The following is a 26,430-nucleotide window of genomic DNA, read 5'->3' on the forward strand; positions in this document are numbered from 1 at the left end:
ATGGAGAAAGAACCACGTCGCTTCCTCAGACGCGATCCAATTCCCCAGACTGAGAAAATCGTACTTTTAAATCTTTAAAAAATGTATAAAAGAAAATATTTATTGGAAGATTAGGAGTGTGGGAGAATGAGCTATCAAAGCCATTGACGATTCTCCGTCTCTTTCTTTTTCTGGTTTCCCAATCGCCGTCCCCTTTGCTCCGCCGCTCTCCCCTATCTCTGGCTGTGTGGTACCATCCATGATTGATAGTGGAGCTGCTGAAGCAGAGACAGGCACCACTCCTCACGAGGAGATCACATGATATATGACAACGCCCAACTGGTCCGCCTCCTCCTCCTTTATTCCTTATCCTACGCTTCCCTCTCTATCCTGCGCACACTCCTCTCACTTACTTTCCCTCTGCTCTAACATATCTCAAATGGCCGAAGAGGAAGAAGATGGTTTGGCTCTGCTCTCCCGTTTCTCCTTATAAGCTGCCTTTTCTTTTGTCTTTTTTTTTTTGCCAAACATGTATTCTTCAGTCGGAGGGTGGACCCGAGAGAGTGAGAAGGCTTTTGAGAACGCTATAGCCACACATTTTGCTAAGAATTCGAAACCCAATTGGGAGGATATAGCTTCGGCTGTCCCCAGGAAGACAGTCGAGGAAGTGAAGCGCCACTACGAGATTCTAGTGGAAGATGTGGACGCCATCGAGGCCGGCCGAGTTCCCATCCCGGGCTATATCTCAGAAGACGCTGGGTCCGGCGAAAAGAAGGGAAATTATGTTGTTGGCGGCGGTTTTGAGTCCAATGGAACGGGGAAGGGAAGTTCTAAGGCGGAGCAGGAAAGGCGAAAGGGGATACCATGGACGGAAGAAGAGCATCGGTCAGTATTTTGTTTTGTACTAGTATGGTTCGTCTGTCATACTGTAATACTACTCGATGAATTGCCTGCATTGGATAATTTATAGTACGGATTAATTCGTGTATACAAAACTGGTACTGTTTAAGTTTGATTTGGTGTAGTTCTTTACTTGGGCTGATTGAGGTCTTGTTATGGAGACTAAAGGGACATCTACTAGTTCTGCAATAAACAAAGTTTCCTGAATGAGAAACATGACTGATGACTCAAGTATCAGTGCCCACATCTATAATTGATTTAAAAATGCTCACCTCACATTAAAATTTCGTGATACTGTTTATACTTTCCAGTTTGTGAACTGATAGATAGATTGCCAGTTTCTTCATCTTGTTTTGGGCAATATGTTCTTCAATTTCAGATTATTCCTGCTTGGGCTCGAAAAGTTTGGGAAGGGTGATTGGAGAAGTATATCACGTAACTTTGTAATTTCTAGAACACCCACTCAAGTAGCAAGCCATGCACAGAAGTATTTCATACGTCTCAATTCCATGAACAGAGATCGGCGCAGGTCAAGCATTCATGACATCACAAGCATCAATAATGGAAGTGCGGCATCACCTCAAGGACCTATAACTGGTCAAAACTCTCCAGCAACTACAGGGATGGCTCCATCAAAGCATTCTTCCCACCAGAGTGTACCCATGTATGGGCACACCATGGGTCAGCCAGTTGCTCGGCAAGTAGTCTCAGCTGTTGGGACTCCTGTTATGGTACCTCCAGGCCATGCCCCTTGCGTAATGCCTGTTGCCTATCCAGTCTCCTCTCCAAAGATCCATCAGTAGCCGATATAGCAAGTCCACTAGTTTAAGGCTTTTTGTGAAGATTCATCAGTTCCTACAATTACAGCAGAAGAATAGAGCTTATCCCACTGTGTTTAGAAGTAGGTGTAACAGAACATTTTTCAACTTCTGAATGGAGCAAATAAATCTGGAAGGAACAACTCCTATGTTTTTCGTTTTGCTCATTACCGTTCTCCCTCGCATCAATATTGTAGCTTGAAACTGATCACACAGGTTAGATTTCTGGGAACTTCTTTTGTCGTAATAGAAATCCCTACTAGTGCATGGCTTTGAAGTTCCTAGACGTCATCCTGTTACCACTACCGAAGAATGTAGTATTCATTAAGGTTACAGTCAGTGGTTTGCCAACGCCTTCTCCCTAGTAAGGATTCCTTCTTGAGATGAGATGAATCTAATGGTTAACATCTCTATTTGATAAGTAAGTCCTATGAGGTTGTCCTAACATAAGTGGGGTGTTTTTTTTCCTTTAAAAAGTTTAGCCATTAGATTTGAATTAGATGGCAAAAATGTAATTAGATATGGTTATATTAGTATGACTATAATAAAAATAAGTAGTATTTTTACAATAAGATGTCTTGTTTTTTTCTAGGAAGAAAACCTGGGTAAAGTCCGGCCTCCTTTCAAAAAAGAAAATTTTACGGATTATCTTTCTAACGTTCCCGTATTCGCCGTAATCGATGATTAATTGGGTTTTAAAAGCTGAGGACATCAACGTGGAAGAACAATTGGCCAAGCGAATGGGTCATCTTCAGTGTTCTTCCTACCCTACCGATTCACCGACTAACCACTCACAGTTCTATAGGAGCAGTGGACAATTATTTGGCTCATTCTTCTTTACTCTTTACAATTGCCGGAGAGTGGATTTGAAATGAGATAGGCTACAGGCTCGTAGTCTACAGAGGGCGAGATGCTGTCTCTTCCAACCAACATAACGGTCGTTTCCGCCCCAATGACCAACACCCGCCAACGTAATGCGTCCAACCTGAAAACCCTCTACACACCCAGAGACGTCACAGAAGCCTTATCAGTGGTAGAATCTCCTGTTTCAGACTCCAGAGGCGATTTGCACCTCCAAGGTTACTCTCTTCTCCTACACGTTGCCATCACCACTCGGTCCTTGCAACTGGGGAAGGCTATTCATGGGCACCTCCTCGCCCGGCCCCACCTTCTCGGATATCGCAACCTCATCTCCAAACTCATCACTCTGTACTCTGTCTGCGGCCAAATTGCCGATGCCCGTCACCTCTTTGATGACTACTCCTTGGAGGATGCCCAGTCCTTGTGGGTGGCTATGCTTATTGCCTACACGAGAAATTCACAACCCACAAAAACCCTCCTTCTTTATGCTCAAATGTGTAGTCACCTGATGGGCCAGATCGGAAACTATGCATTCTCGGCAGCGCTTAAGGCTTCTTGCGACTTATTGGACCTTCAATTCGGACGAGCGGTGCATGCCCAAATAGTGAAACTGGGGGCGAATGAAGCTGATCAAGTTGTGAACAATGCATTGTTGAGATTGTATGCGGAATATGGCAGTATGGACTGTGCACGGCGTTTGTTTGAAGGAATGCTAGAGAAGAATATAGTCTCATGGAATACTCTGCTTGATGCGTTTGCGAGATGGAACCATTTGGTGGAGTGTTTACAATTGTTTAGAAAGATGCAAGTGGATAACATCGGGTTCAGTTGGGTTACTCTGACCACTGTTCTTTCTGTCTGTGTTAAAGTGTCTGCACTCCAAAGTGGGAAAGAGATACATGCCCAGATAGTTAAATCAAGAAAAAAACCTGATACTGCATTGCAAAATTCACTCATGGACCTGTATGCTAAATGCGGGGCTCTGGAATTGAGTCAGCAAGTGTTTACTCAGATGGTTAAAAGAGACTTGACATCATGGAATGTCATGATGACTGGATATGCCATACACGGGTATGTCAATGAAGCATTTAAACTGTTTGAAGAGATGGTCAAGCACTGTTTTAGACCTGATGGTATCACATTTCTCACCCTGCTATCCTGTTGTAGTCACTCAGGTGCTATTCTCAAAGGCCGTAGGTTATTTAAAAGAATGGAGAAAGATTTTGGTATTCAACCAACGGTGGAGCACTATGCATGTTTGGTTGATCTCTTGGGGCGTTCTGGGCTGATTGAAGAAGCATTGGATGTGATGGAAAATATGCCAATGAGCCCTAGTAGTAGCATATGGGGATCTTTGCTTAATTCATGTCGCCTTCATAATAATGTTGAGCTTGGAGAGATTGTAGCCAAGCGTTTGTTTCTTTTAGAGCCAAATAACGCAGGTAACTATGTTATACTGTCAAACATGTATGCTAAAGCTGGAAGCTGGGAGGATGCGAAGATGGTGAGAGATACGATGAAGAAGAGAGGAATAAAGAAAAATGCAGGATGCAGTTGGATTCAAATTGGAAACAGAGTCCATTCATTCGTTGCAGGAGGAGCTGCTGGATTCTGTAGTTCACCTGAATATAAGAAAGTGTGGTCTGAATTGGCAGATTCATTGAGGAAGGCTGGGTATGTGCCGGATACAGGTGTTGTGTTGCATGATGTTGACGAGGACACAAAAGAATTGTGGGTCTGCGGGCATAGTGAAAGGTTGGCTGTGGTGTTTGGACTTGTACATACTGGAGAGCAAATGCCGATTAGGATCACTAAGAATCTTCGTGTTTGTGTGGATTGCCATGCCGTAATGAAGATCATTTCAAGAATTACCAACAGACTGATTGTTTTGAGAGATGCAAACCGTTTTCACCGTTTTTGGGATGGATCATGTTCATGCAATGATTATTGGTGAATTATGTAATGCGTACAAGAAAACATTGAGGGTATTCTGGCATTCTCATGGAGGACATTTTTTTACCATTCACTTGGGGTCTTGTAAATTGTCAAGTACAGCATTGTAACCTTGTCAAAGGACCACCAGGTTTCTTCTTTACTCTATTCAAGTGAAAAAAAACTTTAATTTTCTTTGTTACTGTCTAATGAGAGTGCAATCCAGTGCAATAACATGGTTCCAGGTGTATAAATTACCTCTCCCAAATCCCTCTTGTAAACTTGCAAGTTATCAAATTAATTACCATAGTCATACTGCATGCTGTTTTGCAGAAGAGAATTTACATTCCTACATCAAATTCCGTTGGAAAACTATTTTGAATGAGTATTTGTGGAGTTTTAATAAGACAATAAAGACTGTTCTTTTACATTTACCATCAGTTTCAGGATTGAGGAAGCTCGTTTAACCTGCAAGACTTCCAGTGGAATCTCCCTCTTTCAGTTCTTTATATTTCATTTTTTTCTCATTTCTCTGCTTTATTTTCAGTTTTCACCGGAAATGTTAGCTAGTGATGATTATTGTGCTTCTGCTGGACTTCAATGAATTGCAATAAGTATGAGAAGTTTGGTGCCGTGTTTTCAATCAGATTAGAACTGGTGGATGTTCAAAACACTGATCTGCTCAAAAGGACATGATTTGTGCTCAAACCACAAAATTTATAAGACAAAATTTGATCAAGATGGTACTGATGAACTCTTAAAATTTTCAATTTCATCACAATTCACTGAAATTGGGCCAACATGTTCCTGTTCGTGCATTCTATCCATTAGTATATAGTCAAAGATAAACTTGAGTATACATTCCAGAGCTCTAATTCAATAGCGAGAACAAATCGCTACAGCAGTATTACTATATTCGCACTTGTCAGGATAAGCAAGAACTGTTTAAGTATGACGAGGAATGTGTATCTTAATATTTTGATAAAGTGCACAAGAAAGACACTGAGACGTTTTTTCTTTTTCTTTTTGGTAACTGTAACAAACAGAGGAAAGAGAGACAACGCGTCTCTGGATTCAGAGAATGGAGACCGGAGACTGGAGTTGGAAGGAGTGGACGAAATCAAACTCGGGCAGATTTAGAGGAGGAAGGGAGAGGGGACTGTAGGTCGAACTAGTTCTTCTCATCTCTTTCATATTCTTCAGCGCAGCCACCGTGTTTTTGAAAATTGTTTGTTCAGTTGCCACCTCTGTCATGTTCAGTTGGATATCTCCATAGCCGTTGTCCTCCTCCTCGGTGATATGAAACACCACGTCCACGGTGTTCTCGCATTCTTTCACCAGCTTCGAGATCATGCTCGTGGTAAAGAAGGGCTGTTCCAACACCGTCTTGATGAAGGGCAGCCGTAGCGGGCGCCCTGTTCGCTTGTCATACTTCTTGGCGATTTTACTCAGGCCTGTATTAACCAATAACTTAAAACAATTTCCGCCGCACAAGTACTTTTTAAAACAAAAAAACAAAAATTAACCTATCCCATCCCCTTCACATTTCACCCTAAAATCGGAAAATGGGACTCCCTGAATTTCGAATCGAAAGAAACTAGAAGAAGCGAGTGAGTGTAAACAAAGAAAACCTGTGTAATTGACAACGCTGTAATTCATCAGGAGCACCATTTCCCCGTGAAAATCGACAATGTCTTTTATGATCTTTCTCATCTCCTCTCTGTACTCAGCCTCGGATGGTCGAACACCGTTGGTTCCCAACAGAGCATTTATCGTCTGCAACCTCTCCTGTATCTCCTGCGATAAAATTCCGAACAATTTCCGTAAAAAAAGATACACGGGTAGGAGAATCTATAATCCACAAGTCATGGAAGAGGGAAGGGGAGAGAGGAGAGAAATTAGCGAAACCATACTTTCTGGCGGATAATGAAATCCTCTTCTTGCTCGACGACGAAGGCGTTGAACTTAGCGATCTCGGCATTGAGCAAGTACCGGAAGTCGGCCTCCGCCTTGGCGTACTCGGCCAGATCGGTCGCGGCAGAGATGAGGTTGACCAACTTCTTGAGATCCTTGTAGTAGAGAAACTCGTCCCTCCATTCAGGCAGGCTCTCCTCTATCTGCTGCTTCAACCACTTGCCGAATTTCATGACAGCTTGCTATTATTACGAGTCGATTCAGAGGAAGAAGAGGATGGGCTCATATGGAAGGGGAGTGGAAGAGCAGAAGCGGGTGGGTTTATTATATGGAGGGAGGAGAGTGACGAGGAGAATATGTGGAAGCATATGCTTAAGCGTGTTGTTGCGTGTTAATGAGAGGAGGGAAGAGGGGGAAAAACCAAAGCAATTCCCCAGCATATTCTGTCGCGACTTTTATTAGCTTGGAGATTGAGAGAGGCTTTTGAGATGATTCCTTGGAATCTCCCCGTCCTATTCAAAGATTCGGGACAGAATTTTAGTAAAAGCCGAAATAATATCCACCGATCCGTTACTTATTATATGATGTGCCCAAGATTGTTGCGGTTTCTTTAATCGGACCAACAGTGCTTCAAGCTTCTAACTATTCAGCCGTTTTCTTCTGGATGGGTGTTTACAATTATACACAGCCCAGGCCCATTTTGATAGATTTAACTTTATTAAGATAGTTTTATTTATCTCTTTAATTAATAAAATAAGATAAATAATTTAAAAATTCTAAGTAAAATACTAAAATAATTAAATATAAAAAACAATATACCTAAAAACATGGTTACTTGTATAATGTCTAGATATTTAATCAAATTATTATTTTTATAATATCTAATTTTCACTCTTAAATTAGTAATTTAATATACTATTAAAAGTCATGAATACAACAAATAAATAAATAGGGTATTCTATTAATAAAATAAGATAGATTTTTGTTTATCTAAATCAATACAATAATTACAAAGTAAAATACAAATATTAATTTAATTAATAAAAAAAAATAGAATACTTAAATCAAAATGTTTACTCTATATACTTTATCAAATTCATACTTTTACGATATCTTGCTTATCACTCTTAAATTAGTAATTTAATATAATATTAAAAGTCATGAATATAAATAAATAAAATATTTTATTAATAAAAAATATAAATATTTCCATTAAAATCCAACCGGATTAGTTTAGTCTCAGCATTGAGACGAGTGAAAGTGAATTCATTAGTCTCACGTAATGATTTTACTTTTACTGTTTTTTCACTTAACGGGAGATTAGTCCATAATGAACTTGAATTGAAGTGAATAATTTAAATTGAATTGAAATGAATTGATTCAACTTCAACTCAGTTCAAGTGGCTGGAAAACAGATTTCAGTGTTAGTGCCCCCAAATAAAAAGTATGATTTAAAGAAGATAATGAGTAACCTTTTATAATATACTTAAATAAAACATATACCTAAACATATAATTAACCAAAATAAACGTGGTTACTACACTTATAAGTGATTTAATGTATAGTATTATAATATATTAATATCTTAATTAATGAAAAACTATATTATATTACTTAATGATTATAGTTTATTATAAATTAAAACAATAGTTACGTGTGACTAGAATAAATTATACAAAATTAATAAAAAAATAAAAAATAACATAAGATAATATAATAAATAAACCTAATGATTTAATTAATTATAGCAATTGGATAATTAAACCAATTAATTATAAATTAATATACTAATTATGTGTGACTAGGATAAATTATTTAAAATAAATACAAAATTTTAAAATAACATAAACAAATATAATAAATAAATAAATTATTTTGTAATGACATAAGATATATTTTAACATTAAAAATCACTATTTTAATACAAAACAAAAAATACATAATAAATAAATAAATAAATTAATTTATCAATAACATAATATATTTATTTACGTATTATTAATTAATAATTTATTAACACAAAATGTAAATCCAGTGGTTTAAAGTTTATTATAATTAAACTAATTCATGATTAAAGTTTATTATAAATTAATATACTAATGACGTGTTATTAGAATAAATTTTTAAAAAGTGAAAAAAAATAAAAAATAACAAGTTGTCGTCGTCGAAGAGCCCTGCCGCGAAAGAGACCTTCGATTTCGGATTTCCTAGGTGGCTCTGAGACCTTCGAAACCGCCATGAAATTCTGTTACAGCGTGAAGATCGATCTCATGGCAACAAATGTCCCTTCGTTGCTCTGCGCTGGCGAGGTTCTTGTCCCAGTCTATTCTCCAAAGCATCATAGATTCGGTAAGAACCCTAAAATCTTGCGAATTGCTAATGCCGATGGCAGAAACCCTAGGCATTGCACATCGAGAGAGAAAAGATGAATGAAACTGGGGTGAACGGATAAAGCAAAGAGCAAAAACGAGAGATGATGAGAGAAAGTAGAGAGAGCGAAGACGAGAGAAAGAAATGGGGCAAAAAAATCGTCGGGAAATAGAAGGCCGAGGGAGAGGGAGACAAGAATAGCGAATGAGGATAATTTTTTCCTTTTGGGTGGGGGGAAAAAGCAATGCGTGTCGCGCAAGGAAAGTGGATGATTCATAAAATAGGTAAGAATCAGTTTTCCTCCATTTTTTTTTAGCGAATAAAATGGTGTAATCTCACTTCAATTCAATTTTTTCTATACTAATGTCATAATTTGATGAACTAAGTTATGTGGGGGGGGGGGGGAATTCTTAACTGTGGACTACCCCCCCCCCCCCCCCCCCCCCCCCATAAATGAGTAAAAATGAATTACCTATGTAATTAACTTCACTCATCACTTACACAGTATAATAATATTTTTGGAGCCACTTTCCTTAGTGAAAGTGAATTACACCTAGCACTAACACGCTCTTATATTCCCATTGACATGTTAATTGCAAGTAAAGACTCTCAAGTCTCAACGCTGGATTGTTCCAGAAAATCCAGAACGAGGGGAGGTCGCAAAGGATAACTCTGGTGTCTGTTGGTTGGAGTGATCCGTCTAGCAGCCAGCAAGCCAGCAACGAAGCAGAAGTGCTGAAACTCCTCTATCTTTGTATTCTGTACTGGCCATGGCTTCAACAATCTTGCCCAACTACAAGCTAAAGACGACGAGCAAAGTGGTCTATCCTGTACGAACACGCCCAATTTCCACTGTTAGGCTTATCTTCCCGCTCAGGCGCGGCAGCGCTTCTCCTCGAATTTTTCTTGTTCGCAATAGCAGCGACGGCCGCACCGTTGACGCCAAACCTGAAATCGTAGGCTCTTAAAACTTCACTTATCACAATATATATAAACATATCGGACATGTCTCCAGTGGGTAATGGGTTGACAGCTTATCAAACAGAAGAAACTTTCGTTTGCCAAATTTGGCATGTCATACTTTAAACTCAGTGACATAACTCGATTACATGTTGATTTTATTTTATATGGTTGCTTTTTGTTATACATGGCTTTAACCGATGATTGTGAACACTTGGAAGTGACCTCCTCAGAATGATATCGCACAGTGCCTGAATCAAATGTCGTGTGATTCTCTTTTTTGAAAATTATTTGTCTTGACTTCATGGTCCTTTGCCATAAAAAAAGTGCTATTATGTCTTAGATATAAGTCACAGTTATAGTTTGCTAAAATATAACTACCCCATTCTCGACTTGGCGAACCAAATAGTCCATGATTCATTGCCAAGGGGATCAGGTTACCTAGAACTGTTAAAGTTTGGTACTAAATGGATAGTCATTTTTTTTTTGTTTTAAAAGAAATTGGCTTACTTGATAACTTTTCATTTATTTGTTTATTTTATTTTTATGGTCCTCTCCGCGGTTGTAGTTGAAAGTGATTTTATAAGTCATGCTTCGCTTTCTTTGCATTCATAATTCTATATACGTAATAGCTGGCAAAAGCGAGAGGTTTCTGGTTGAAATTCTGGACGGCACGCAATAAATCTGCATTGGGAAAATCCATCTAGCTTTTTTTTTTTTTAGAAGCGAGTTGTACTCTATTACCTTTTGAAGGTCATGATTCTGTCACTATGTTATCAAATACTTTCAAATTGTACTATATCTTTTGAAATTGCATACCAAACTTTTCAAGTGAATTTAAACCAATTGTGGAGTTAAGCAGTGTTAATGATCTGGAGGGGTTGGGCATGTGATAATGGTCTTGGCTTCCTTTCCTCCTTGTGTTTTAGTACTCAAGTTTGCTGAATTTTGGTTATAATCTTTAACATGGTGGTTTCTTATTGTTTTGTTATCTCTGTCCTGGTCCAAGGTCTTACAAGATTGATTTGTCTTTTATGTTAGGACAATGAGGTCTCTGAAAGTGGTTCAAGTAAATCTGGGGATGCTTATGTAGGTTTATTTGTTCGGATGCTTGGGATTGACAATGACCCACTTGACAGGGAGGGAGCAGTAATTACACTCTGGAAATACTCACAGGGTGGAAAGCAATGTATTGATGCAATTATGAAATTTCGTGGCTGTGTTAATCTTATTGTTAATCTCCTAAAATCAGATTCAAGTCATACATGTGAGGCAGCAGCTGGTCTTCTACAAACAATATCCTCAGACAATTCATATAAAGATTTGGTGGCTGAAAGTGGAGTAGTAGAAGAGATAAGTTCTCTTCTTACTAGGCCTACGCTAACTGCAGAGGTATCAGATGATGACACATTATGGTAAAATATGTCTGTTTGTTACAATTCATGGTTGAAATTCTCCAAACGTTTCTGCAGGTAAAAGAGCAAAGTATTTGTACTTTGTCAAACTTATCTGTTAATGAGAAAGAAAGAGTGAAGATTGCAAATATGGGTCTTATCCCTATGCTTATTAAGTTCCTTGATGATGACCAATTAAAAGTAAAAGAGGCAGCAGGTGGTGTCCTTGCAAATTTGGCATTGTGTAGCTCTAATCATGGAATTATGGTTGAAGCTGGTGTCATTAAAATACTGGTTAGTGTTGTTATAGTTTCTTCTCATAATGAAAACTATTTATCATGTCAAATGTAGTCAAACCATCTCAACTTAACGCTCATTTTGTTCACTTACACTTTCTTGATTCCAAGTTGTAGTGTTTAAGGCACATAATTCAGTTTCATAGTCAATAATGAATTTTTCTGCAGGCAGGGTTGCTGCAGAGCAACACAGAGGATGGCTCAAAAGTGATCAGAAATGATGCTAAGAACATTTTACTGGAACTAGCTAAAGATGAGTTTTATAAAATTCTTATTGTAGAGGAGGGTCTGGTCTTGGTACCATTAATTGGCTCAGCTGCTTACAAATCTTTTAGGCCCATGACACATGCATGGCCGTCTTTACCTGATGGAACAGAGATCGAACGCAGCTCTTTTACTCCTTCAAGATATGGCGCATCTGAACTGCTCTTAGGCTTGAACATTCAAGACAAAAATGCTAGGTTAGATGAAGCTAAGTTTAATGCAGTTGTTGGGCGGACCCACCAGCAGTTTCTTGCACGTATTGGAGCTATAGAGTTGGAAGATGGATTAAAACCTCAAACAAATCCCTCTCCAAATCAACAGTTCACTCTTTTACCATGGATGGATGGTATTGCTCGATTGGTATTGATACTTGGGCTGGAAGATGATTCAGCTGTAGAAAGAGCAGCACTATCTATCGCTGATGCAGCCATTAATGAACACATGAGGACCTCCTTTAACGAAGCTGGAGCAGTTAAAAATCTAGTACAACTACTTGGCCATTTTAACGAGTCTCTTAGATTTGCTGCAGCTTGTGCTTTGGAGAGGCTATCTATCAGGTCAGACATATAGTTTCTTTTGTATCAGATGCATAAGTCTCCTTCTGTGTTTGGGTTGATGGTACCTACTGATCTGATGGCAATTGGATTTGGGCCAGAGGACCGTGTGTTAATATATGCTCTACCTCGGTCATGATACTACTAAATAAAAATTCAAGCAAAATGATTCTAAACATGCAATTATATATCCAATCTTGAAATTACAGTTGCAAATTTCATGTGCCCATGCCAGGTTTGCGTATGATGTTAGGCTTTTTGAGAGCATTCAACATCAAATTCATGTGATCTGAACCATTTAATAGAAATTTGAAATGCAAACGAATGGTTCTCATCAAGTTGCACTGTTTTGGTATTCGATAGTAAAGTATTATCCAAACCACCTTGACAAAATTTGAACCATCTATATTTGAAGAAAAAATTCCTTGATCCACTTCTCTGATGCCTAATAAAGTGCAAATTTTAGGAATGTCACTCATTTTAATCATGGAGCATTTGTAGATGGTTTTTATTGTGCAAGTTATGCATAGGGCCTTACATACATATGTTATTACTGTCTAGTAGGTGAATTAATATTGACAAACATTTTTAGTACTCTTTTTCAGTTTGCCATTGGTTATTTTTGTTTGTATAGTTATCTTGCAAATCTTTGCTCTTCTATAGATCTTTTGATGGTATCAGGAACTTTAATACTCCTACTTACTGAAGTTATCCCCTCCAATAAATGCTTATCTTGTTGCACTAATGTCTGATTCAAGACTATGATTGTGGTTGTGTGTAGGGGTGGCTTCAAACCTAGCCGGCTCGCGAGCAGCTCGAGCTCGGTTCGATTCAGTATCCCTAGATCTCGAGCCGAGTTCGAGATCCGGGATCGACTCATTTAAATTAACGAGCTGAGCTCGACCGAATCCAGGTTCTGCTCGCCGACTCGAGATCCGGCTCGTTAACGAGCTGAGTCAGGAGCAGGGGAGCGGGAGCGAGGGGGGTTTCCTCCCCTCGTCACCTCCGAGCCCCTCCCGTCCGCTGTTGTCACCGCCTCTGTCGCCGTCGACAGTTGCTCATCGGCCGCCTCTGTGGCCGTCCATTCGATTTCTTCCTCCCCTCGCCTTCTCCTCTGTTTTCGTCACCGCCTCCGTTGCAGCCGTCTCGAGCCGAGTTCGAGATCCGGGATCGGCTCGTTTAAATTAATGATCCGAGCTCGACCGAATCCAGGTTCTGCTCGACGGCTCGCGAGCCGACTCGTTAACGAGCTGAGTCGGGAGCAAGGGAGCGGGAGCGGGAGCGAGGGGGGGAAAATTTTTTCCTCCCCTCGTCACCGCCGAGCCCCTCCCGTCCAAATTTTCCCCCCCTCGTCACCGCCGAGCCCCTCCCGTCCGTTGTTGTCACCGCCTCTGTCGCCGTCGACAGCTGCTCGCCGGCCGCCTCTATGGCCGTCCGTTCAATTTCTTCTTCTCCTCTGTTTCCGTCGTCGCCGCCGCCTACGTCATCCCTAACGACAGGTCCTCGTCGGCGCCGTAACCCTTCCTCCGCGTTGTCTCGGTGGAAAACCAGAACCAAATACCTAAGTTCAGGGGAGAAATAATGTCCCCCTCCCCCCCTGCACGTGAAGATGATTTCGCACGTGCGAGATCATAAAGTGAAAAAAAAAAATTTCCTTAAACTCTCCTTCCTCATGGTTCTTGAAGAAATTGAAAATACATTTTAGTATAAATAAGTTTCTAGGGATTATTAGTGTCTCATGTTTTTTGTAAACATTTTTCTAATTGAAAATTCTTATTAAAAAAATCATATAATTTTCTAAGTAAGATTTCCCTGCCAAGATGGGCTAGAAAACCGTATAGAAAATTTTTGAATAAGTATTTGACAGTTGATGTTGTAATACTTTTAGCATGAGGCAATTTTCATTGCAATTTTGTGTTTGACATTTTATTTGATTAAAAATTTATCGATAAGTATAGTAATATATTAGATTGATTATTAATTTTTATTTATTTCCCTAGAAGAGGCTATAAGAGGTCCATTTAACTTTCCTAAGAAAATTTTAAAATATTTCTTGTAATTTTCTAATAAGTCACTAATAGTAATAGGATTTTATTTAAAGTTTTTTTTGGAAATATGTATCATAGGAAAAACATTTCTAGTTTTTCCTAGAATATAAATTTTCAACCAAGGGCACTAAGGAGGCCATAGTAAATTTATGGCCAGATTCAAAAATTACAAAACAAACTAGACAACATTTGGAGTAAAAAAGATTAATATTGGTGCGTTTTAATCCAGTATTGAAATTCAATCCTGAACCTCCCCTATAATTTTTTTTAAAAATGTATGCATAATTTTATATATAATTTGTTTGACATATATTTTATATAGAGTATTAAATGTAGGTTAAGTTCAAACTCGGGTAGAGCTCGAGCTCGAACTCAGTTAAAATTATTAGGCTCGAGTTCGATTACAATTTTAGGTTTGAGGCTAGGGTCGGCTCAAGCTCGAGTTCGAGTTCGAAATATTTAAATCAAACTCGACTTGAACAAGGTTCGGACTCAGCTGGATTCAATGTCACCCTTATGCCCAATTTTAAGTAGTGGTCATTCCCAATTTTATGTAAAATGTATGCATAAATTTATATACAATTTATTTGACATGTATTTTTTGAAAAGTTTTAAATGTATGTTGGAGCACGAACTCGAGACATGTATTTTTTGAAAAGTTTTAAATGAATGTTGAAGCTCGAGCTCGGCTCGAACTCGATTAAAATTATTAGGCTCGACCTCGATAACAATTTTAGGCTTGAGCCGAGAGTTCGAAATATTTAAATCAAGCTCAGCTCGAACATAGGCAGGTTGGGCTTGGCTCGGCTCAATGCCACCCCTAGTTGTGTGGTTTATTTATTTTGGACCATAGATATTTCTTTGAACGTGTTACACTGCATATGCCACGTCTGCAGTTAACATTGTATAATTGAGTGATTCATCTATAAAAATTATTGTTGTCCTTGAATTTTGCTGTTCCTTTATTCTATTTTTCATATTTATGTGTTGAGCAGTTCGCTGTGTGTACATGTGGTGTTCCTGCTGATTCTGCTCCGTGAGCTCTTTCCTGTAGTTTTATTTCCAACTTCTTATAAATCTTTGCTGACCTTTTTCTCTCCAGTTGTGATGTTTGCAAGACCATGGAAGTGGATGGCGTGGTGGACCCCCTGGTTGATATACTCAAGAATGCAAGCATATCTGTTGGCCTGATGGAAAAGGTTGATTGTTTTAATTATAAAAATTCATTATCCATCTCAAAATTTGGGTACTATCATTTAATGGTTTGTGCTTTAACTAATAAAGTTTTTGCAAAATGCAGGCTGTAAATATACTAGCTCGAATATTTGATCCGAATAAAGCGATGAAATCTAAGGTTAAGTCCAATTTCTTTTTATTTTTTTGTATCTATTGCATAAAAAATCTCTAAGTCAGCCACTGGTTGATTGGATTTTCCAGTTTTATGTTAATGGGGCCAATGCATCAGAGGAAGCATATAACGGTGTACACAAAAAATCTGTGGGAGTTAAAGAATTAACCATATCACCAGATGACTTATCTGAACTTGGAGCTGTGACCAGGTTCGCTTTCCTTATTTTGGTATTTCCTATCTTATGATTATGCTGAACTAAGTCAGGAAAAATTCCTACATAGGTTGAAGTCAGGAAAAATTCTGTGGTTATTAGTTGGGAAAAAGTCTCTTTACTTTGGGTAATGATTTTTAGATGGGCCTAGACCCAGCTTTAGACCCAGCTTTAGCATGTTAATTGAGTAAGGTACTTGTTCTGTTGGGTCTTAATCATTCCCTGTTTATGTTGTACGCTGTCTCAGGTCAATTGATCATTTATTAAGGTTTAAACGTGAGGGAGAGTGTTAGTGGGAGTGTTTATGTTGTACCTTGTCTGTCATAGGTTAAAGTTAGGATAAATCCTATAGATTGAGAAAAAGGCATCTTGACTTTAGCTAGTTATTTTGAGATGAACTTGGACCCAACTTTAACAATTTTCTTCTTGATTTTTATGTCATCATGATTGCTTAAACCTCACAATTAAAGGCTCTAACTTGTTCAGGCTGTGATTTTTTTATATCTTCTTTGATGGCAAGTACATCTAATTTTTTGGGCTGATTATTTCATCTAGTTACTCGTTTTGCAACTATACCTGGCCACAGACTAAACAAAATTCTTGCCTAGGTCAGGATTGAGAGGTTAGATTACTCCATTACCCACATATGCTATTTGTTCAATGCAATGAATACTGTCAAAGGTTGTTCTAATTACTACAACATAGAGAATGTTTAATTGTAAATTCCACCCGTCCACATATAAGTGTAATAAATAAATAAAAAACCAGATTAGCAATTTGAAGAATGCCAAGCTGATGTGGATGGTTGATAGATATTTTTTACAAACTTGCTCATTTATATGTTAAAGATTAATTCGTTAATGTATTTTTTGTTATATATTATACATGACATAATCTTAATAAAATTTTAGTTGATGAGACGTACATGTTAACCTTTTTCTAGCTTTAATTTCCTAATGTTCATCACCGTTTCAAAAAAATAAATTCCTAATGTTGTTTTAAAGCTTTACAGTTTTTTAAATGATTTTACTGGTCTTTCCTAAACCATTTAGGTTACCCTTTTACCTGTTTACCCATTGGTAATTTTGGGTAAATGAATGACAAGATGAAACTCTTTGCCTGAGTAAGATGTACTAAAATATAGGATATCTGGAAGGGGGTAACGGAACTGTTTCTGTTAGCCATTTGCAGCCTTACCAATGTAAGACAAGTTTGTGCTTTTTCCATGTGTGCAAGAAGTTTCATAAGCACTTGTTTTTTGTATTTATGCATTCTCCTGTTTATGGGTGACCAAGATGAAGGTGTTAAAGCCAGATCTTGTCTTTATTGGATTTGAATGACTCGGAAAGGAATGATAAGGGTAATAAACTCTTAACTCTATGTTATCTATTCGATTCTTCAAGACAGTCGTGCCCTGCTCCTGAAACACACAATGAGAGGAATAAAAGGACACACTACCATCAGAATCAGCAGTGAGTTTTTGGATTGACACAAGATTGGTACATAATTTTGGGACGTGAAGGACATTCTAAAGTGTAAAACAAACACTCAAAAAGACATCCCCCTGGCCAATCACAGTTGTGATTGATCCATCAGCCACGGTTATTTTTCTATTGCTGGGACAAGGGGTATATGAGACAAAAATTTAGATGAATGGGTCATGTGATCTGTTGCTCCTGAGTCAATGACCCAGGAGTTGGAGGAGACCTTATCCGAGATATTAAAAACTTGAGCAAAGGAAACATGAGAAGAGAGGAGAAATACCTGACAACACCAAAGAACAAGTACCTACTGTAGGCGGCTTCTCTAATGTCCCGAATAGAGTCAATTTTTTAATCTCCTCTCTGTTGAATTTGGTAATTGGGAAGTTTTCTTCATTCTTTGGCTGTGTGTTTGCCATATGTGCTTGTCCCTGTCCTCTGGTTTGTCCACTCTTCTTGGACCATTTTTTGTCCATTGTTTGAGGATTGCCATGGAGTTTCCAGCACTTCTCCTTGGTATGGTGTGATTTTTTGCATTATGTACACCACAAAGAGTTCTTGTTGGATGGTCTTGACAGATCTGTTTGCCCACTGCCTTTATCAAGATGCTGCTCAGAGCCATAACTCTTCATATTAGAATTTTTAGACAACAACGCTGAACTCTCTACTGTGGGAATTTCAATCATAACACACCTTCTACTTTGCTCAGCAAGAACAATTGCTATTGCCTCATTCAAAGATGGCAAATCCTCTTTTCCAAGTATTTGCATTCTTACGGCATAAAAGTCAATGTTTAATCCAGCAACCAAAATTTTTGTCTATAGATCTGTGCAGCATCACGAACTTTAGAATAGATCTGGTTGACTGCTTCCCATATTTCCTTGGCCGTACTCAAAAACATATATGTATCACTGATTTATGGTAATATAGAGTTCCATAATCTGGACATCACCAAAAGAATCTTGTTCGCCCCAAGCATCAAATTTAGGATCACCTTGTTTCGGATTGGTGCCAAGCAAGCGACTCAGTTTTCCTCTTCCCTTCAAGAACATGCGGACCAATTGAGACCACTTCAGATAATTTTTTTCCGTTCAACCTATATGCTGCCTGAATATTCTGCAATTCTTCCGTTGTGGCAGACTTGTTGTTGTCAGTCAAAGAAACTTCTAAAGTGTTACTGGTTTCGGTGAATGAAGACATGGTTTAGAGAAAAAAAGGATACTGGAATTCACGATTTGATGGTGACTTCACCAGAAAACGAACTTAAAGCTAATTTGTATTGAAAACTGAATGAGAAACTAATTACAATGATTTATATGTACAGCAGAGTGTCACTATATTAAGTACCTATCTAATCTTGGTGATATAAATCAAAATCTAATCCCTACAAATCAGGAATTACAATCACTAGAGAAAGTCAAATATTCATAGGTGTACACGAACTGTATATTACCACATGCTGCACATGCTATATTCACAGCTGTACATGGACTGTATTTTCCCACAAAAAGCATATCTAATTATGTCAAAGATTTTGCTTGTGTGAAGTTCATGATGTTCATTGCTTGCATTCATTTGCAGGGCAAAAGTTTCTGACTTACCTGTGATTTCGCGTCTGATTGAAATCTTGAAATCGTCATCAGCTGATTTACAAATGAAGACTGCCTCTATCCTGGAATATCTATCATATTTTGAACTGCATGTGGATGTGATCACTTCAGCTGGTATTGAATCGGCAATGAGTGATGTATTCAGGGACAAATCTATGGCTGGTAATGATGACATACTATTCATAGGCATTATGCACTAAAATTTAAATTTCTGGTCTATCTTTTTTACCTGATTTAGGACGCTAATGAACTGAGACGTGGAGATTGGTCTGTCTACTCCTGAGCATGTTATGGATTGTCTACTCGGTCTTTGCTCTATCCTTCATGGATCTGTGACCTGTTACTAGGAATCGGGTTGGTAACCTGAAAATCTGTCGGGTTCAACCAGTTTGGTGTGGTTTGCTGGAAACCTAAAGGTAGACTCGTGACCTAAATCAAGTTGGAACAAACCCAATTAACCCTGAGTCAGACTCTTGCCATCCAAGTTTAATCCTGGTCTGGCTGAGTCACAACGAGTCAAACCAAATCTGTTGCATGTCATGCTCGAGATCAGTTCCCCACCCCTGAATCAAACCAACCTCTTCAAAAACACTGGCCAAATTGACTCGTAAGTCGCAGAACCTTGATATCCTTACTGTGCTCCAGAATTTTGTGTCATTTAGGGATGTTGTCAAGTTGAAGCTTCATTCTTGTTACACAATGGACATGCAAGTAATCCCACCTGCTTATTTATAGAGTAAATGGGGCATGGTCCAGAATGTACGTGAATCAACATCTTTGTGTACAAGGGAGGGCCATAAATTTGATTATAATTGATTGTGTAATGTTAGAAAGTAAGTGTATAATGGACCTAGTTCTTGTGCTCTACATGTTTGTCCCATTTATCTGTTTGTTTAACGGGCTTGGACCATGAGAGGAGGTTTCCATTGGGAAGCTAAGATATATATATATGAAGCATTTCACATACAGTATCTCAATATCATGGCTTAGCCATTTTTGGATGTATTTGGTTCAATTTAACATGGTATTGGGTATTGGAGCTACTGGAAGCTAATTCTGTTTCTATTCTGTGCACCATTGGCGTGTGCAGGCTGATGTTTATTTATTTTGTTGGGCTTGAATTTGATAAGGGACGATAGTGAGTAAAAGTGTTATATTCGGAATACACCTCGGAACATGATTAGATAAAACTGGCCAAAGTTATCATCCACAGGTTTTTTGGGATGCTAGGATTATGGAAAGACTGAGATTGGGCCACATCAATCATCTGATCCTTTAGTGGATATTCTAGGGTTCTCTTCTCTTTAACTCTGATCTTGTCTTGTGTATTATTGTTTTCTTGGCAGGCTTTGATGAGGAATCAGATGAGCCAAATCCCATAGAAGCTGAAGAAGCTGGTCGTGCAATATCTGCAGTTTCACAGCTCCTAGCAAAACTACTTGACTCCAGGAGGTTTCGGGATTCTGTAGACTCTAATCATTTCGTTAAGTTACTCCGCAAATTACTGAAGTTCAACATTCCTCTTGATGCTAAAGAGTTGGTTGCTGCCTGCCTGGTAAAACTTGAATCTTTGGGTGGTTCACATCTTGATCCCCAGAATCTCATTAACAAGGAAGTTATCTTATATGAGGCAATCCCAAGACTAGTTGAACGGCTCAAAACCTCATTTTCTCCTGAAGAACAAGAGGCTGCTGCTATAGAACTAAAGCAGATAATCTCCGAAGGGGCTGCGGATTACACAAGAGCTGTTGCATCTCAGGGAGCAATATTCCCATTAGTGAAACTAATTGAAGATGGAAACGAACGGGCCTCAGAAGCTAGCTTGGCAATTTTGTATAACCTTAGTATGGACAGTGAGAATCATCCAGCTATCATTGCTGCCGGGGCTGTACCTGTTTTACGGAGGCTAGTGCTATCAGAGGGTCGACAATGGAGACCTGCACTTCATTTGTTGAGGACATTGCCTACATGAGGAATGATGCTTTTAGTATTGTTTTCCCCTCTGCAACACATTTATTCTGGTGGCTAGTCTGTGCAGAGGATATGTATCAAATTCTAGCAGAAAGGTGGCTTCAGAGTATACCATATTGTTTTCGGACTAAACAACCGTGTGACTTTTCACAGCAATGTAAATGTCCAAACCAGAGACGAGGCAGAGATCTCTGGTACTACTGGATGGTTAGTGGATATGGCCATTATCTATTATGACCGTGAAAGGAATGAAATACTGGGGTTCCTTTAAATTAATTTTTTTATGAACTCTTTGGGTTTTTATGTCTCAGGTCAAAAGGTCTCTTATGCAAGTCCAATTATCAAATTTAAAAGACCGAAGCAGATGCTTCTGGTCTACTTAATCAGTATCCCTTCCATTTGCCAAACATTAATCTACTAATTTAAAATATATACAACAAGGCGACGACCTCGATTTTGTCGGGTAATCAACAGAGGCAATCAAACTCTGTAGAAGATGGCTCGACTGGTACACCTACATTCGCACCTTCCTCGTACAGAGTCAGACATGCATGTTTGATCAATCGGTACTCGAGAATCTGTACAGAAATACCATATCTACGCTACTACGGTCCTATGAGTCCTATCAACACGATTGCAGATCAAAAGGACTTACATTTACCCATTAATCACACAGAAACAGAAGTGTGCAGAGGCTCAAAATAACGAAATGGTCAAAATTGTTGCTTAAAAAATTAAAATCGAGAAGTCGTAAACACTGTTTAGTTTAGGTTGTTACCAGTTACTGTTTTTCAGGGATCAGATGTAGATAAGATAGTCATTTTGTAACTTTAGTCTTTTGATGGAAAAAGATGGATGTAAGAACAAATTTCTTTCACATTTTCGTTTAATTCTATTTCATGATACCGTAGAAATTCATATTTAGGCCTACAGAAGTACATCCTTGTCTTAGTGGCTTCATTGTAGGCAATTCATGCCTGAAGAGTCTAAGACGAGTGGGTTCCCTCGAGCTTGGATGATGGAGTTTAAAAAACAATAAATAAATGTTATGTCGTTTCCATGAATTAGCAGACATTGTCTGCTAATATGGAGGATGTTTGGCCGTTTGAGGGCACATTAGACAAGCAAATTGCACAATAAAATCTCTTTAGTGCCGTCAATATTAAGAACAAAGCAGTGCGATCAACCTAAAATATGTAAAAAAGATACGTCGTGAAGCACAGAGTTTTCCAGCTTTATTATTTCGCTGCTAACCATGCTTGTCTCCCTGATGTGCAGACAAATTCCTCTTAATCCAATTGGATAATCGGCTCGAAATCATTTTAGCAACTCGAGTCCGTACTGGTTTGATGAGACGCAAACATCTTAGTTATTGCTAATGATTTGATTATAATGTGTTACACATTAAAAACTTCTGCTTCCAATAAGTTTTTCCGACCAAGGGAACAGGGTGCTCCTGTGTTCAGTGCACTGTATCTGTTCTGTTCTTCGTCTTCTCACTCAAGCTGCTTAATTTCAGTTGGGCAATCGTTGTTGTGTCCGTGTTTTAAATGAAAGTATGTAATTAGAAGAAGAACAAGATTGTTTCAGAAATTTCAGCAACAAAACATACAGGAAATCTGTCAGTGTATGCACTACATTACATCTCGTCGTACTCTATCATCGGTAATTTCTACAAACAACTATTAGAAATCAAACATGGCAGAAAATTTCCGCAAGCAAAGAGGCAGGGACGACGTCCGCTCACAGACACCTTCACGTGAAATCGTCTAGATAATATTATCGCCCACACCTTACAAGTTACAACGCTTCAGAAACAAGGAAAGACGAAATCCCACCACCTCGTTTCCAGTAATTTACTCCAATGCTTTCCTCGTCTGTTCATAATAAACAAATTAAAGCAGTGGCATGGTAACTAACAAATCTCGGTTTACCCTGGATATCGACAGCTTTTCCCTTCTGGGTTTCCGAGATTGATAACATTAATCGACTAAACTATCATTAAGCGATGGTTTCTTTGGAGACAGGAAGTAAGCCGTGCAGCTCTCGGGTTTTACACTGTTTTCTTGGAGAACCTCCGAATTGGTTGATTACAACTGTTAGGCAAATAAGCCCGATCCCCGGCACTGGGGAAATCTCCTCTCTCAAACGCGTCCAGCCTTCTCTTGTCAGAAGTGCACGTGTAGTGGTTTCCCGGTGGTCGAGCCCGTACAGTTAGGCTACAGGACCATAAATCGCCGCCCGGAGTTCCCCGGAAACCGATTCCGAGGACCTCGGTTCAGATTGCCGATTCAGATTTCCGCAACAGCAAGCAACAGTTCATGATTATTAACTCAACCCAGTCCATAGAAGACCTGAAGTGACGGAAGCGATGTTTATTAAAAGTAAAGAAGCTAACTAACAAAAATTACCGGAGAAGTGGGAGATGACATAAGAAAGCAAGAGGGATCTAAGTGGGAATTAAATACAAATAAGAAAGTCGGGTTGAGTAGCAAATTGATAATATTTCTGTCCACAGCAATACGGCTTCATCATCAACTCTAAATTTAAAGATACTTAGGTCAAAAGCATCGCGACCTGAAAATGGGTTAACGTAAACGGGCACCAGCAGCTGAAGATAAAACAAAATATATAGATTTATAGGAAGGCTCTCAACCCATTATCCAGGATTCCTGTATTCGAGAAATCGAGTCTGTGAGAGAAGCAGGAAAGTAAAAAAGAGAAGTGGGTCCTGCACATTTGAGAACTTGAGGGAAATCGGCTGACACAGAATAAAAGTGGGGCAGCTCTGCATGAGCTCAAATGAAGTCCGGTCTTCTTCTTCTTAAATAACATTGTCGAACCATCAGATAACATCGTCTCCATCAATTTAATAACAAGGGTCCCAGCCTGATGCAGTGAGGAGGTAAACGATGAAGGCAGTGATGTGGAATAGAGCAAGGAAGAGGAAAGGAACATTTAAAAACCAGGGTAGAGAAGGTGTATGTATTTGTATATTTTCCCAAAAATAATGTTGTGGTGGTGGGGGTTCCCTTTTGTTTTCTAGCTTTTATCTTTTGCCCCTTTTGTTGCCAAGGATTCCAAGTGGGTGGGACCCGTGAGGGGCTTGTCTGCTGTAGCTAGGCGGCATGCACTGCCCCTTTGAGGCCTCAGAGTTGGCTCTTTACAAGACCAACGGGAGGTTGGACCACTTATTTGTCTATATAAGCCCCAGTCCTCCTTTCAGCTCCATCGCAAAGCTGCTGTGAATTGTACTCCCCTCTTTGAGATTCGTTTTTAAGTAGAGAAGAGAGGAGCAGAGCTCCGGCGTCTGGTTTCTCTTTGGTCCTTTCTTTCTCTTTGGTGGAGAAGAAGAATAAGGGTTGAGAAGAAAGATGAAGATGAGCAGTGGTTCCATGGGTTCGAAGAGGAGGGTTAGTCGTGGCCTCGGTGGGGTGTTGAGAGAGCAGAAGGCGAGGCTCTACATTATCAGGCGGTGCGTGGTTATGCTCCTTTGCTGGCATGATTGATCTTTGCTGCCTCTGATGAAGACGTCGAGCAGCCACCTTTTTTTGTTGGGATAATATGCAGATCGGATGAGTGTAAATAGCGGAATACCAAGAAATTTTTGCTTGCTTCTTTTTTTCTTTTTTCTTTCTTCTTTTTTGTCCTTTGTATTGGGACATGACTGCTAATCCAGCCATTTCCAGGCAACTACTTGTAAATTAAACTTTGAAATTAAAGATCAATTTTCTTCTTTCGTGTTTCTCTCTCTTTTTTGCTGTTTTCATCTTCTGAGTTCAATTTGAGGAGAAGTCCTGTTTGAAAGACAGTGAAGCTGATGGGTAAGCTTTCCCAGTCTTTTTAATTGCCTGTCAGGAATTTTCAAGATGATTGCATTGCAGAAGATTTGCAACCTCTTAAGTCTTGTCTCCTTAATTCTTTTACAAAATCTGGATCGCCGTCTGCCCCGCTGCAGCCTCATTAAGTTCTTTTAATATCAGTGAGACTGAGACGAAAGATGCAGACGAAGTACAATTTAATTCCCCGTACGAAATAGCAAAACAACTAGTAATCAGTTGTTTTTGTCTTTCACTCCTGCGCAAATAATATTGATGTCTTTTGTGCAGATTTGAAACCCCTCATCGTATTTCTTCCAGTTTTCTTTTTGGTTTAACTCAGTTTTCCTTTTCAGTGCTAATTTTATCCAGAATTCCCAGAGAGTAGTGGTGACAGAACCCTGTAAAAGAATGAGATTCACAAGCAAGAGAATCAGCTTGAAGAAAATTTCCACTGGGTGAGTCACAGAAAGGGTCTTAAAAGCTAAAAAGTATATCTACCATGGGGTCTGACATGACTGTGGATTGGCCTTCACATTGTACGCTGTTACAATTTCTTTTCTTTTCCTGTTTTCACTTTGCCATTACCAGAATTCGGTCTGCACTTTTCATCGGTAACTTTCTGAATCACTTATGAGCTTTTACCAATTCTAGGAAACAGATTATCGTTTTTATCCCCTTAATCAAATGATTTTTTTTTTACAATCAATCCAAGCAGAACATGACAGTTGGCCAGATTTACAGAGCAATCCACTCAAATTACGACTGTTCTGGCTGTAGTTTTACAAAGGCTTGCATCCCTGCTCTTGGACCACATAGCTGAGTAGAATTCCCTACAACGGGGCGGGGCCTTGTCTGTGTGCGTCTTTGTCAAAAAGATAAAGCCACACATGGCCACGTATACATGTACCCGCCATGGATACCCATTTCTTTCATCTGCTTCCGCAATTGAACAGACAGATGCAGAGAAGGTGAAGCAACGAGGCAGGCCTTTTTACTATATGTTTTACAGTGGAAGAGGGACCAAACCCATAAGCCATTGTCTCTGCTTCTTCCTTCTGCTACGAAAGGAAAGTAGCGGATGAGATATGAAGACAGAGAGAGATAAAGAAAGAGTGAAAAGGAATGTGTTCCAGATTTCAGACTCCAAACTCTAAACAAGGAAGAGCAGGGAGAAGGTGATCAGAGAAGCAGCCAAAGCCCGAAGAGGCGAGTGTTTGTTGAAGGGCAGCAGAATCCGTCATCCCAAATATTCTGCTGTCGGCCACTCATGTCAGTTTGGCTCACAGAATATGATTGGTCAATGGCAACGTTATCATCCCCACGTGCACACCCTGCCCCACGCCCTCGGCCGCTGTCCCTCCCTCCTCGCTTAACTCCAGCCTCCACCAACCTGCTTAACAATTTTCAAACTTGTTCTCAGTCACCAATTCTAATTCGAACCAGACATTCTTCTACTCCTTCGAATGCATTACCAATTCTTGTAGCGACGCTAACACGTTCGGTGGGTCCTTCCCTCCCCTCGACCTCCGGTTTGGCCTCTCTGTCGTCCATGGGTGGCTGGGCCGTTGGCTCTACTCAAGATGTTTACGTCAATATGGGTTGTTGATGTGCCTGCTGCACTGCAGACCTCCAGCAGAATCTCGGCGAGTTATCCGATCAATTGTCTCTGCAGCAATTAAAAATTCCAATCCTAGA

General features: G+C 39.3%; 5 protein-coding genes across 7 annotated transcripts; 4 read left to right on the forward strand and 1 right to left on the reverse strand.

The window, feature by feature from the left end:
• Window positions 1–136: 136 nt before the first annotated feature.
• On the forward strand, window positions 137–1,973 carry LOC137945948 (transcription factor MYBS1-like). 2 transcript variants are annotated; one of them, XM_068792061.1, is made up of 2 exons: window positions 137–864; window positions 1,397–1,973. In XM_068792061.1, the coding sequence occupies exons 1-2, from the start codon at window positions 509–511 to the stop codon at window positions 1,680–1,682; spliced, it is 642 nt and encodes a 213-aa protein (XP_068648162.1). In that variant the 5' UTR covers window positions 137–508; the 3' UTR covers window positions 1,683–1,973. The 2 variants fall into 2 exon arrangements, with proteins under 2 accessions (XP_068648162.1, XP_068648161.1); XM_068792060.1 differs by having other exon boundaries at window positions 1,259–1,972.
• A 479-nt stretch (window positions 1,974–2,452) lies between these two features.
• Window positions 2,453–4,729, forward strand: LOC137946413 (pentatricopeptide repeat-containing protein At3g14330). Of its 2 annotated transcripts, XM_068792692.1 has the most exons (2): window positions 2,453–3,629; window positions 3,726–4,729. In XM_068792692.1, exons 1-2 carry the CDS (start codon window positions 2,608–2,610, stop codon window positions 4,510–4,512), a joined length of 1,809 nt encoding a protein of 602 aa, XP_068648793.1. In that variant the 5' UTR covers window positions 2,453–2,607; the 3' UTR covers window positions 4,513–4,729. The 2 variants fall into 2 exon arrangements, with proteins under 2 accessions (XP_068648793.1, XP_068648792.1); XM_068792691.1 differs by having other exon boundaries at window positions 2,453–4,729.
• Window positions 4,730–5,255: 526 nt separating this feature from the next.
• On the reverse strand, window positions 5,256–6,726 carry LOC137945950 (SPX domain-containing protein 3). Its single transcript, XM_068792062.1, has 3 exons — window positions 6,404–6,726; window positions 6,122–6,287; window positions 5,256–5,944 (listed from the first exon to the last, which is right to left on the reverse strand). Exons 1-3 carry the CDS (start codon window positions 6,635–6,637, stop codon window positions 5,565–5,567), a joined length of 780 nt encoding a protein of 259 aa, XP_068648163.1. The 5' UTR covers window positions 6,638–6,726; the 3' UTR covers window positions 5,256–5,564.
• Window positions 6,727–9,390: 2,664 nt separating this feature from the next.
• On the forward strand, window positions 9,391–21,202 carry LOC137945875 (uncharacterized). Its single transcript, XM_068791943.1, has 9 exons — window positions 9,391–9,730; window positions 10,776–11,126; window positions 11,207–11,422; window positions 11,593–12,245; window positions 15,393–15,489; window positions 15,591–15,644; window positions 15,728–15,849; window positions 18,915–19,105; window positions 20,290–21,202. Exons 1-9 carry the CDS (start codon window positions 9,545–9,547, stop codon window positions 20,913–20,915), a joined length of 2,496 nt encoding a protein of 831 aa, XP_068648044.1. The 5' UTR covers window positions 9,391–9,544; the 3' UTR covers window positions 20,916–21,202.
• Window positions 21,203–24,128: 2,926 nt separating this feature from the next.
• Window positions 24,129–24,672, forward strand: LOC137946950 (small polypeptide DEVIL 4-like). Its single transcript, XM_068793238.1, has one exon. The coding sequence runs from the start codon at window positions 24,289–24,291 to the stop codon at window positions 24,421–24,423; it is 135 nt and encodes a 44-aa protein (XP_068649339.1). The 5' UTR covers window positions 24,129–24,288; the 3' UTR covers window positions 24,424–24,672.
• Window positions 24,673–26,430: the final 1,758 nt, after the last annotated feature.

Source organism: Aristolochia californica, unplaced genomic scaffold (assembly GCF_029961685.1).
Source record: "Aristolochia californica isolate CCGP_79_NKW_82.1479 unplaced genomic scaffold, dmAriCali1.0.hap1 SCAF_12, whole genome shotgun sequence".
NCBI classification, from domain to species: Eukaryota; Viridiplantae; Streptophyta; class Magnoliopsida; order Piperales; family Aristolochiaceae; genus Aristolochia; species Aristolochia californica.

What these genes read in the sequence shown, in the direction of transcription:
- LOC137945875 (XM_068791943.1), top strand. Translation starts at nt 9,545, where the DNA reads ATGGCTTCAACAATCTTGCCCAACTACAAGCTAAAGACGACGAGCAAA. An exon ending in CTGGTGTCATTAAAATACTG is followed by an intron (nt 11,423 to 11,592) that starts GTTAGTGTTGTT and finishes ATTTTTCTGCAG; the next exon opens with GCAGGGTTGCTGCAGAGCAA. An exon ending in CAGGGACAAATCTATGGCTG is followed by an intron (nt 19,106 to 20,289) that starts GTAATGATGACA and finishes TTTTCTTGGCAG; the next exon opens with GCTTTGATGAGGAATCAGAT.
- LOC137945950 (XM_068792062.1), bottom strand. Translation starts at nt 6,637, where the DNA reads ATGAAATTCGGCAAGTGGTTGAAGCAGCAGATAGAGGAGAGCCTGCCT. An exon ending in ATTTCATTATCCGCCAGAAA is followed by an intron (nt 6,288 to 6,403) that starts GTATGGTTTCGC and finishes ATTTTATCGCAG; the next exon opens with GAGATACAGGAGAGGTTGCA. An exon ending in CAGCGTTGTCAATTACACAG is followed by an intron (nt 5,945 to 6,121) that starts GTTTTCTTTGTT and finishes TGGTTAATACAG; the next exon opens with GCCTGAGTAAAATCGCCAAG.
- LOC137945948 (XM_068792060.1), top strand. Translation starts at nt 509, where the DNA reads ATGTATTCTTCAGTCGGAGGGTGGACCCGAGAGAGTGAGAAGGCTTTT. An exon ending in TGGACGGAAGAAGAGCATCG is followed by an intron (nt 865 to 1,258) that starts GTCAGTATTTTG and finishes CTTCAATTTCAG; the next exon opens with ATTATTCCTGCTTGGGCTCG.
- LOC137946950 (XM_068793238.1), top strand. Translation starts at nt 24,289, where the DNA reads ATGAAGATGAGCAGTGGTTCCATGGGTTCGAAGAGGAGGGTTAGTCGT.
- LOC137946413 (XM_068792691.1), top strand. Translation starts at nt 2,608, where the DNA reads ATGCTGTCTCTTCCAACCAACATAACGGTCGTTTCCGCCCCAATGACC.